The 12326-nt window shown below is 47.2% G+C and overlaps 1 protein-coding gene across 1 annotated transcript in view; it reads right to left on the minus strand.

Annotated features, from left to right (window-relative positions):
* Positions 1-5228: 5228 nt before the first annotated feature.
* The window catches only part of STX7 (syntaxin 7), a 31962-nt gene continuing 24864 nt past the window's right edge, over positions 5229-12326 (minus strand). The window contains exons 8-9 of the mRNA XM_056856234.1: positions 8224-8306; positions 5229-5327 (exon numbers count right to left, since the gene is read on the minus strand). Coding sequence (XP_056712212.1) covers positions 5229-5327; positions 8224-8306 — 182 coding nt within the window. The remainder of the gene's footprint in view (positions 5328-8223; positions 8307-12326) is intronic.

The following is a 12326-nucleotide window of genomic DNA, read 5'->3' on the forward strand; positions in this document are numbered from 1 at the left end:
CCTGTGGATTGATGCATGGCATTATTGTAGGCATATTCTGCTAAAGGCAACAGTTCCACCCAGTTATCCTGGTGGTAGTTCACATAACAGCGTAAATAACATTCAAGTACAGCATTGACACGTTCAGTTTGACCATCGGTTTGAGGATGGTATGCGCTAGACAACCCTTGTTCCACTCCCACCAACTTGAGGAAAGCTTTCCAAAACTTAGAAACGAAACCACTTCCGCGGTCACAAATTATCTTACGCGGAAACGAATGTAAACGAAAGATATGCGTCACGAAGAGGCGGGCCAGTTTCTGAGCAGAGGGGATCCCTGCGCATGGAATCAAATGTATTTGCTTAGAAAACAAATCAGTAACAACCCACAACACAGTTTTACCCCCACTGAGAGGGAGATCAGTCATGAAGTCCATAGCAATCACTTCCCAAGGTTTGCTGGGCGTTTCAAGAGGTTGTAGCAGTCCCGGGGGTTTGCCCTGCGATCGTTTCGCAGCGGCACAAACGGGACAGCTGCGGATGAAGGAGTCAATGTCGGAACGCATTCCCCCCCACCAGAACTGTCTGCGCAATAAGTGAAGGGTTTTCAGAAACCCAAAGTGCCCAGCTGTTTTGGCTCCATGAGCTAAATGTAAAACGTCCTTCCGGAGAGCTTTGGGTACATACAATTTTGAGTCCTTGTACCAGGACCCTCCTTGTTCCAAAACACCAGGAGGTAGGGTATGAGCGGAACGTTCTAAAAGGCACTGGTCCCGAAGGACAGTTAAAAAGGACTCGGAGATGGGGATTTTGGAGGGGGCCCCCCCGTCGGCTATGGAGATCTTAGAAACAGTTATGGGGCTAGTGCTTACGTGCGGCGGCGCGCAGACAGCAGGCGGCTGGGCGGTCGGAGGGGTAGGAAGGGCGGGAACTCCGGTTTGTTGCGGTGGCGGCTGGGCAGCCGGTTGGGCTGGCGGAGCTTGCAAGTTGGGTAAGGTGTGCTGATGCTGGGATCGAGTTTGCACAGCCAGCATAGGTAGGGCCCCACGTTGCATAGGGGTGAACAGAGAGTTGGTGGGTCTTTCGGGTTTTCCCGGATATTGTGGTAAACGGGAGAGGGCATCTGCGAGAACGTTCTGCTTCCCAGGGACGTGCTTTAGGGTGAAACGGAACTGAGCAAAGAACTCCGCCCACCGTTGTTGTTTCGCCGATAGCTTATGGGACCCCGTGAGGGCAGCTAGATTTTTGTGATCGGTCCAAACCTCAAAGGGGACTTTAGACCCTTCCAAGAATTGTCGCCATAGAGTCAGTGCTTTTGACGGACGAGAGAAATAAAGCGGCGGCGGCTTTCCACTTCCTCGGCTAATAGGATCCAGTCTTCGAGGGTATCGGGATCGCCCCGCATGTAAGACCAGTTCAGAATGTCAGGATGCAAGGCTTCCCTGAAATGATGGATCAGGGTGGTCTCGGGCCAACCTACAATTTTACTTGCCAGTCGTTGAAATTCATCGGCAAATTCTCGAACTGTAGCAGAGCCTTGTTTTAATTGTAAGAGTTCCGTTTTGGCTCTTTCCCCCAGGAAGGGGTCCTCAAACCTCCTTCTCAGGGCAGTCATGAAGTTGTTGAGGGAACGAATAGCACGAGAGCGGGTGTCAAACTGGAGGACCATCCAGTCAGCCGCTTTGCCTGTCAGAAGGGAAGCTACGTAACGCACCCGGCTATCTTCCGTGGGGAAAAGTTGACCTTGTTCTCGCATATAACTGTCCACTTGATGCAAGAAACAAGGCAAAGTCTCGAGAGATCCGTCATACGTAGTCCTCAGTTTGAGTTGCTTCCAAGGGCCGGGCGCGGGTTGACCCGGTTGCACGGGTGGTCCGGGCGGAGGAACAACAGGAGCTCCAGGAGGCAAGGGTGGAGCAGGCACATTAGCGGGTGGTTGCACGGGTGGTCCAGGCGGAGGAGCAACAGGAGCTCCAGGAGGCAAGGGTGGAGCAGGCACATTAGCGGGTGGCTGTACGGGTACCCCCTGACCCGGTATCGGAACGGGCTGTCTCTGAGCTATCAGGGTTTGTTGTAATTGCCTGTTCTCTTGAAGCATAAGTTCCATTACTTCCTGGAGTTGATCAACACGGTCGGAGAGCTCCCGATTCTGGGCTCGTAAGAGATGAACCTCCTCACTTGGGCCACCAGTAAGATGAGGCTTACTGGTTCGGAAGCTTGTGGCCCATTGAGAGCTATCCCCATATAAATCCTCGTCTTCAGACTCTCCTGAGTCTCGAGGTCGGTCAGCCAAACGGCGTGCGCGTTGGGTCGCGCGCGACGGGACAAACGCCGGGGGAAAAGACAGACCTGATAGCCCTAGTACATAGTCCTTGGGGCGCGTGTCCACGTTCGCCTGATTCCTAATCCTTGCTGCAGCCGCCCTGGCTGCTTCCGCAGCCTCTCTCTCTCTTGCGACCCTAGCCGCTTCGGCGGCTTGCTGATCCGCAAGAACTTTGGCGTTCTCAAGTCTTAGGGCAGTCTCTGCCGTAATGCGCGGCAAAAGTTCTGTCTCGAGGAGTAAGAGTATGGGGTCGGGTTCCCCGCCCAGCAGAGGTTGTACTCGAACCGCCAGTGCGGGTGCCTCGGCTCCAAAGGTCGGGGTCAAAACTTGAGCCAAGGTGGCTACCGGGGTGTCCTTTGTACATTCCACAAGGAGAAGAGCGGTGCTAATAGCGACTCACTTGGCCTCAGCCTGACAGCTGGCTGCATCCGGGATCAGGGAAAAACCCTCCGGCGGGGCTCCCGCCATGGTAGAAAGAGTTTCTCGAGAAATAAGATTATCCAAAAGTCCAGTTAATATTTGTAAATCCTCAGTCGCCAATCGGGCATCGTCCAGTAATTGATCCAAGTCCTGAAGATCTAAACGAGCATCAGTATCCTCCGACGTTAACATCCAGAGACGTCCTGTAAGAGATTGCCACTGCTCCTGTACCAGTCCCCTCAAGCGGCAAACCTCTCGGGTCGTCCGGAAAAGTTCAGCGATTAAGTCTTGTAACAGAGTAGGGTCCTCAGAGAAGGGCTCCAGGGTAGTAGATCACCTGGAGAGCTGCACAGCTCCCATCCAAGTGGCAGGCGAACCCCCCTGGGCTCCAGCCTGGCTAGTAGAATGGTGAAGAGGGATAGCTGTCATAATGTCAGCCCTTGGCCCACAGAACCAGAAATCACCACAAAGTCATATAGAGTCCAAACAGATGGCTTTTACTGGTCAAATAGGCATACAGTGCAAACGAATAAAATGACAGCTATGAGAGACTCACTAGCTGGGAGATATTATAAGGCAGGAAAGGCGGGAGATTACACGCATAGGCTGAATACAGTTTCCCAGGAGCTGAGTTCCCAGGCCTAGGTATGCGACCTTGGGGGGCAGACAATACAGCGCAGAGACAGAGGCAATAACGAAACCGAGATAGCAGCCTGACAGTCTCATACTTTCCCCCCATCCACTTTATGTGTGTAATTGTCCCAAACATAGTAAAGAATCAGACCTCTCCAGCTTTCCAACCCCTGCCCCAATATTACAAGTGACATAATTTGCTGTTATTCTGAGGTCAGTGAATAATAATCTCATTGGAAAAAAAATAATCAATGCTACTTACTCCCATATACATCTAAAACCAAGTTTCAAAGTAATTAAAAAGAGAAAATATTCACCTTCAAAACCATTTTTATTTAGACTGTACAATCCAAATTAGCCTGTTGATTTTTAGTCCTTCCCAAATCACAAGTCTCAGAGCTTATCATGTAAATGTTGCTTCTCTATCAAACTGCTGTACAAAATTCATAAGACATAAGTAGTATTTATACAGTAAATATTAGTTCAATAACATTTCTTTTAAAAAAAGGCAAAACAGATTAGCTGACATCTTCATATTATTTTTCCAACATGTGTTTCTACAAAGTGACTCAGTTCTTAAAACCTCCAAGATCTGAAATAATTAAATGGAACATAATTGTCCGGAAGACAGAACTTCCCAAAAGTTGTTCTGGACTTTGTCCTTATAATGAAGGGAAAGAGAATTATTTGCTTTAAAAGACTTAAACCCACATAGGTTTTACTATTTGTACAGGTTAGAGCTTTCTGAAATTCAATCAGAATTAAGTTTAGATTCTTTATTAATCACCTCCATGTACAAAGATCTGAGAGAATTACTTAGAACAGTTAGATACGTGTATTATTTGGCAGTTCAAGTCAGAGTCCTGTAAAGTCAAATTTGTGATTAGCCATTTTACATGCATTAGTTTTGCTCAGTGACGTCAAACATCTGACAAATACATAAATTAAGTATACAAATATTTGCTAACTTTAAATGTGTCTCAACGCTTTTAAGGTAAGCACATCAAGCCCCTTTTATCAGATTAGACTTTGCCAAGTTTGCCAATACCCAGAACCTGGTTTATATCAAAATATGAAAAAAGTGTTCTTAAACAAAACAAAAACATTGGTTCTTGTAGGTTATATGTAGCCTTCGACAATATTTTAAAACAAAAACAGCTGAATTAATCCAAATGTTTCAGAAATATTGGATAGAAAGAGAATATAGCTGCCAGCAACCTATTAGATTTGAACTGTTCACATGAGGAGAAGTGGCCAGACCTGCATCAGGAATTACTGGGGCACCATACATGACTGCTTACAGAAAAGAATTTAAAAGTTTCAGACTACAATATCCATACACAGAGTAATTCATGATTTGTTACAAGAAATAAATTGGCCCAACAAAGCCATGGATTAGAAATTGACCAGATAAACTGAATTTTGACAATTTAAGCCCTGCATGTTGCTTTTTAATCTCCTCAGTGAGAACTTTAAAGGGCACAACTGAATGACTTGGCTCACAGCCCTCAGAGGGTGCAAGACTCCACATATCTGCATCTGCAAGCTTGCCCCACTTGAACAATAGGTCATATACTGCACCGTGCCATTAGGGTGTTGCATAACCATTGCAACTTGGCCTGGAGGCAAAGGAGAAGACTACAGGATGGCAGGCATGGAGAAGAAGTAGCCTCCCCCCAGGTTAAACACTGGCAATATACCCTGCTGCATTCAATGGTGCAATAAATTCAGTGAATCACACTATGGAAGCTGAAGGAAGGGGTGGAGCACTGCTGGATTTAAAAAAATGCATTATGTAGAAAAGCAAAAGTGATAAAGGTGGATCCGTCATTTACTGAACAGCTTCATGAGACATCTGTGGAAATCCTCCTTCTTAATTTGATTTTGTTGCTCCCCATATGATTAGGCCAAGGATGGTTCCGCCTACAACCAGTACAAGAATGAGGATACACATTCTCTTACGGGATTTGTGCTGCAGAGGCAAGAAAAAGGGAAATTTTTTAGTAAGGAACAATTGGGAGATGGACACTAAACATACCAGCACTTGGAAACCACAGCTTTCTCCCAATGAACATATGAGGTGGCAAGTTTGTGTATGGAGATGGGGGCTTCTACTATATATAGCCTCTACTACATTACAATTTTTCCCTGTCTTCCAGCACCCAACCGGGGTGGAAGAAGAGAGGGTTTTTTTAGAGCAAGGATTAACATTCAGTCATGTGAGCCCCACCTGCAGTTTCAACTTCTACAGTCCAGAGCCTAGTCTACCACCTTATATGCTGTTGATAAAATCTAGGCCTGCAGCATCAAATATGAAATGGCTATCATACCATAAAGACAGTATTTCATTAACACTGACATCTTGTCAACACAATATTTTCTACAAGAGGCTTGATGCACCCCATTGTGTATGCTTGGTTCCTACTGTTCCTTCCAAGAATGAATATACTGTGAAATGGAGGAGGGAAATTCCTCTCCTTCTTTCTCCACTCCTTGGGATAAAAAAAGAGAAACCAGGCACATACAACATTTCCTATCACTGTTTTCCTGACATTTAGATACTACAGAATAGTTAAAGAGGACATTTAGTTAAAGAGGAAAGAATAGTTAAAGAGGATGGTGCTGCTGCAGTCGTCTTTTTTGTGGCTTCTTAGAGGCATCTGGTTGGCCACTGTGTGAACAGACTGCTGGACTTGATGGGCCTTTGTCTGATCCAGCAGGGCCTTTCGTATGTTCTTATGTTCATTTATAAGAAAGGAATACAGTTTCCATTTTAACTTTTAGGAATTCCTCCATGCATTGTTTATAGTATGTATTAAAAAGGTAAAGGTCCCCTGTGCAAGCACCAGGTCATTCCTGACCCATGGGGTGACGTCACATCCCGACGTTTACTAGGCAGACTTTGTTTACGGGGTGGTTTGCCAGTGCCTTCCCCAGTCATCTACACTTTACCCCCAGCAAGCTGGGCACTCATTTTACCGACCTCGGAAGGATGGAAGGCTGAGTCAACCTTGAGCTGGCTACCTGAAGCCGACTTCCGTCGGGATCGAACTCAGGTCGTGAGCAGAGCTTGGACTGCAGTACTGCAGCTTACCACTCTGCGCCATGGGTCTCCTATGTATGTATTACATGATATGTATTACACTGCTTTTATTGTCTTAATTAATCAGATTCCCAACACAGCCTCAAAACGTAGATCAAAAAATCTGCACAAAACATACAATTTATAGACAAGGGGATTTTTCTGTAGGCCTAGGGGCACCCAGATTTGCCTAGCAACCAAAGCACTGGAACCTGGGCCTAGGCAATCCCAGCAGGAAAGAAATCTGTGGGGGGCGGAGGCAGCGGCTGAGTGAGTGAGTAGGGGGGCAAAGTGGAGGAAAGGCTGAGAAGAGAGTGTGAAAAATGGGAAGGAGCCAGTGGGAGCCAGTGTGGGAAGATATGTGTTGTTGTTTTCTAATTTGATATCACACTTTGAGTCTTAACAAGTAAAACAGACTACAAGTAAAGAAATGCATCCTAGTCTTGAGTCAGGAGATAGCACAAATTGCTGCAGGTGGGGAAGAAGAGGCAGCCCACTGGCAACACAGGCCAGACTACAGTGTGGCTATGAACGTAGCAATGCGCTGACCACCAATACAAGGAGGCTCCATCACATCATATCAGTGCAATAAAAAAAATGTGATATGCAAATATAAATTCATTCTAAGTCAAAAAGGCTTTTAAGTTTAAATTGATTGGAAAGGCTGAAAAGATAAAGTTGTTTAATAATTTTACTTGAATTAATTCCTATTAATGGGAGAGCAATTAGAGATTATAGTATTGTAGGAAGTTAAAACTATCCATAATTATTTAAATCCTACATTTCTTACTTTCCTCCCTCCATCATGGAATAATCTCACTACTGGGAAATCAGAAGGAAGCTAGATTAATAAGAATAAAATTTGCACTGAGTTAAGTGTTCAATGCAGGAGATCGAATAGCTTGAGATAAACATGACAGGTTGACTGTGCTAAGAATCCATCAAAGTTCCTTTCAGGAAACCTATTTTAAGCAGGTTTTTATGAGCTATCCATGAAATTCATTGTATCAACTGTGTTTAAACTACTGAGCCCAAAGCAGGCAAGCAGGCTGAAACTTTACCCAGCATGCATCTTGACCTTGATCCCACTTACACTACAATAAAGACCCATTAAATCACCTTGCACTTATACTTCCAAGTGAGAATATTTAGGATCATGACAATGGTTCTTTTTTCTTTAATGTTATCAGCTAAGTCAAAGTGATTTTTTTGAATTTCTTTTTTTAATAGATGGTATTTAAATTCTGAGGAGACTTACATTAACAGTATACTAGATTTATTAATGTTTGGAGTTGCTACCTTTATCAATCAAGCAACAGCTTCCTTTAAACAATGTGTTTCATTAATGTCATTTATTAGGGTCCACTACTGATTTCATGAATTAGGCTTTGCTGAATGGCACAATCCCTGCACATTTCATTCAAACTGGAAGGAACATAAAAAATACTTGCTGCCACCGACACCAAGGGAAAGATAAATGAACACAACAAATCATGAAAATGCAGCCAAGAACAAACACGAGGTCGATAAATGAAAATACAATGACAGAGTACTACTAAAGAGATTCTTGATGACTTTTGACAGCAATGAAAAAGATTGGCCAGATAAATACTAGTTTTGTACTGTATGATCTAAGCATTATTACTACCAGCAAATGCCTTAATGAGAATGTGGCCTAGAAGGAAAGGATCCTGAAAATTGGCTCCCAAAATCCAAAACTGAAAGAACTTCAACTTTTAATACATCTCATGGAAGTGATGCAACACAGTCTTGCAATAATATTTACCTGGTAGTCTGCTGCTCTGGACAACTGCTGATTCGCTTGCTGGACATGGACTTCAGCTGTTTCTACGTTGGCCTCTATGCTATCTTTGGGAAGGGAAAAATAAAGTTACAATCTGCTTCTGAAGTCATATGATAATACTCTGTAACAGAAATGCACTGCTTTGGGGACCCTTACATTTTTAGTCAAATTCTATGACAACACAGCAAATATTTGTAACATAATTCCAGGAATATTCATTCAAAAGCACATTCCACTAAAACAAATGCAAACTCAGATGGAAGTACACATTACAAAAAAAAAGGGGGATGCTCCTATTGAAAATAGGACAGTCTTAGATATGGAACAAACAGGGCAGCTTCCCAAGGCCCTGTCTGACTGCCATCACAGCCATAGCCACTGCTTGAGAGGCAACAGAATGAACAAGAGGCAGAGGCTGGTTCCCAACAACTGTGTGCTGAGGAGGGCTCGAACCACCCTGCAACTGTCCTGAGGCAAAGCGAGCCACCTCTGCTTTCACGTCCCCAGTGTTGCCTTGCTGATTGCAGAGAGGGCCAGCCCGCTCCTGCTGTATGATTGGCTTGCATGCCAGGGTGCAGAAGCGTGGGAAGGCAGCAGTAAAGGCTCCTTCTTCTTGCTCACGGCCTGTACAGCAGCTGTTCTCACACAGCACTCCGCCCACTATTGCTGCCACCGAAAAGAATTCACAGATGACTGATACACGATAGTCCGAATGAAGGGGGAGGGCCCCCCAGATTTTTACCCAGGGACCCAGAATCACTAGGCCTGCTCCTTAACGATGCTCCTGGAAGATGGGGACTACATATGTGAGGAGGTATAGGTCACCACCCCATCACTGATGGGCAGGGCCAAGGAATGCATATCACAGTAGCATCAGAACATGAAAAAAGTTGAACTAGACATCATATGGGGAAGAGATCAACACAGGACAGCTGTTTTCAGTAGCAGCCATGCTTCCTTTACAGAGTGCAGTTCCACTCTTAAGGGAACATGCTTAGAATCAGGTTTATTGTTTTGCAACTGGCTGTCAGGCTGCTATCTCGGTTTCGTTATTGCCTCTGTCTCTGCGCTGTATTGTCTGGCCCCCAAGGTCGCATACCTAGGCCTGGGAACTCAGCTCCTGGGAAACTGTATTCAGCCTATGCTTGTAATCTCCCGCCTTTTCTGCCTTATATTATCTCTCAGCTAGTGAGTCTCTCATAGCTGTCATTTTATTCGTTTGCACTGTTTGCCTATTTGACCAGTAAAAGCCATCTGTTTGGACTCTATATGACTTTGTGGTGATTTCTGGTTCTGTGGGCCAAGGGCTGACATTATGACAGCTATCTCTTCACCATTCTACTAGCCAGGCTGGAGCCCAGGGGGGTTCGCCTGCCACTTGGATGGGAGCTGTGCAGCTCTCCAGGTGATCTACTACCCTGGAGCCCTTCTCTGAGGATCCTACTCTGTTACAAGACTTAATCGCTGAACTTTTCCGGACGACCCGAGAGGTTTGCCGCTTGAGGGGACTGGTACAGGAACAGTGGCAATCTCTTACAGGAACTCTCTGGATGTTGACGTCGGAGGATACTGATACTCGCTTAGATCTTCAAGACTTGGATCAATTACTGGACGATGCCCGGTTGGCAACTGAGGATTTACAAATATTAACTGGACTTTTGGATAATCTTATTTCTCGAGAAACTCTTTCTACCATGGCGGGAGCCCCGCCGGAGGGTTTTTCCCTGATCCCGGATGCAGCCAGCTGTCAGGCTGAGGCCAAGCGGGTCGCTATTAGCACCGCTCTTCTCCTTGTGGAATGTACAAAGGACACCCCGGTAGCCACCTTGGCTCAAGTTTTGACCTCGACTTTTGGAGCCGAGGCACCCGCACTGGCGGTTCGAGTACAACCTCTGCTGGGCGGGGAACCCGACCCCATACTCTCACTCCTGGAGACAGAACTTTTGCCGCGCATTACGGCAGAGACTGCCCTAAGACTTGAGAACGCCAAAGTTCTTGCGGATCAGCAAGCCGTCGAAGCGGCTAAGGTCGCAAGAGAGAGAGAAGCTGCGGAAGCAGCCAGGGCGGCTGCAGCAAGGATTAGGGATCGGGCGAACGTGGACACGCGCCCCAAGGACAATGTACAAGGGCTATCAGGTCTGTCTTTTTCCCCGGCGTTTGTCCCGTCGCGCGCGACCCAACGCGCACGCCGTTTGGCTGACCGACGTCGAGACTCAGGAGAGTCTGAAGACGAGGATCTATATGGGGATAGCTCTCAATGGGCCACAAGCTTCCGGACCAGTAAACCTCATCTTACTGGTGGCCCAAGTGAGGAGGTTCATCTCTTACGAGCCCAGAATCGGGAGCTCTCCGACCGTGTTGATCAACTCCAGGAACTAATGGAACGTATGCTTCAGGAGAACAGGCAATTACAACAAACCCTGATAGCTCAGAGACAGCCCGTTCCGATACCGGGTCAGGGGGTACCCGTACAGCCACCCGCTAATGTGCCTGCTCCACCCTTGCCTCCTGGAGCTCCTGTTATTCCTCCGCCCGGACCACCCGTGCAACCACCCGCTAATGTGCCTGCTCCACCCTTGCCTCCTGGAGCTCCTGTTGTTCCTCCGCCCGGACCACCCGTGCAACCGGGCCAACCTGCGCCCGGCCCTTGGAAGCAACTCAAATTGAGGACTACGTATGACGGATCTCTCGAGACTTTGCCTTGTTTCTTGCATCAAGTGGACAGTTATATGCGAGAACAAGGACAACTTTTCCCCACGGAAGATAGCCGGGTGCGTTACGTAGCTTCCCTTCTGACAGGCAAAGCGGCTGACTGGATGGTCCTCCAGTTTGACACCCGCTCTCGTGCTATTCGTTCCCTCAACAACTTCATGACTGCCCTGAGAAGGAGGTTTGAGGACCCCTTCCTAGGGGAAAGAGCCAAAACGGAACTCTTACAATTAAAACAAGGCTCTGCTACAGTACGAGAATTTGCCGATGAATTTCAACGACTGGCAAGTAAAATTGTAGGTTGGCCCGAGACCACCCTGATCCATCATTTCAGGGAAGCCTTGCATCCTGACATTCTGAACTGGTCTTACATGCGGGGCGATCCCGATACCCTCGAAGACTGGATCCTATTAGCCGAGGAAGTGGAAAGCCGCCGACGCTTTATTTCTCTCGTTCGTCAAAAGCACAAGGAAAAAGGCACCCAAAAGCCTCAACCCAAGGCACCACTGCTCGTCCCACGAAATCCCCCACGTCCCCCCCAGGAACGTGAAGCCCGATTTCAGAGGGGTGCCTGTCTTACTTGCGGAGAAATGGGCCACTTTGCAGCCGTTTGCCCGCGCCGCCAGGAATTATTTCGTCCCAGCACGACAACCCGCGCCCGAGGTCGTCCACCACGCAGAGGCACCGCGGCCACCCGCAGCGCAGCTCCGGGAAGACCCACACCCTCTGCACTCCATGCCGGGGACCCAGCCTCCCTGCCTACTACCAACGACCCCGCCGGGTCTCGGATTACAAGTGCCCCATTGGGGGACAACTTTCCCTCTTCGGATGAGGAAAATCCTTGGATTTCTCCAGCCTTAAACCTGGAATCTCCCCTCGACTTGTCAAAAAACGGCTCCGGTCTGTGGTGAATGGAGCGTCTCCACAGACCTCTCAGGATCTTCCTATCAAACCGAATGCTCCTACCAAAATCAAAGAAGTGGACTCCACCGTCTACGTGGATGCAGTTTTACAACACCTTAACGGTGCTCCACAACTCCCCGTCAAAGCACTAATTGACACCGGTTGCTGTCGCACTCTCATAAGCGAAGCCACTTTTGCTGCACTCAGAGCCGACTCTGAGGCTTTACCCGCCCCCGTCCAATTTGCCCAAATGGACGGAAGCCATTTCCAGGGGGGTCCAGTTGATCACCGCACCATAGGGGTGGCAATGGGAATTGGTTCCCACTGGGAACAAATAGACTTCACTATAGCCCCTATCCGATTTGAAGTGGTCTTGGGAATTAACTGGATTAAAGGACATAGTCCCAGTATTGATTGGGAAACAAACACTATCTCCTTCGCTAGTCCCACCTGCGACCAGCATCGGCAGAACT

This window comes from Euleptes europaea, chromosome 10 (genome assembly GCF_029931775.1).
Source record: "Euleptes europaea isolate rEulEur1 chromosome 10, rEulEur1.hap1, whole genome shotgun sequence".
NCBI lineage: Eukaryota > Metazoa > Chordata > Lepidosauria > Squamata > Sphaerodactylidae > Euleptes > Euleptes europaea.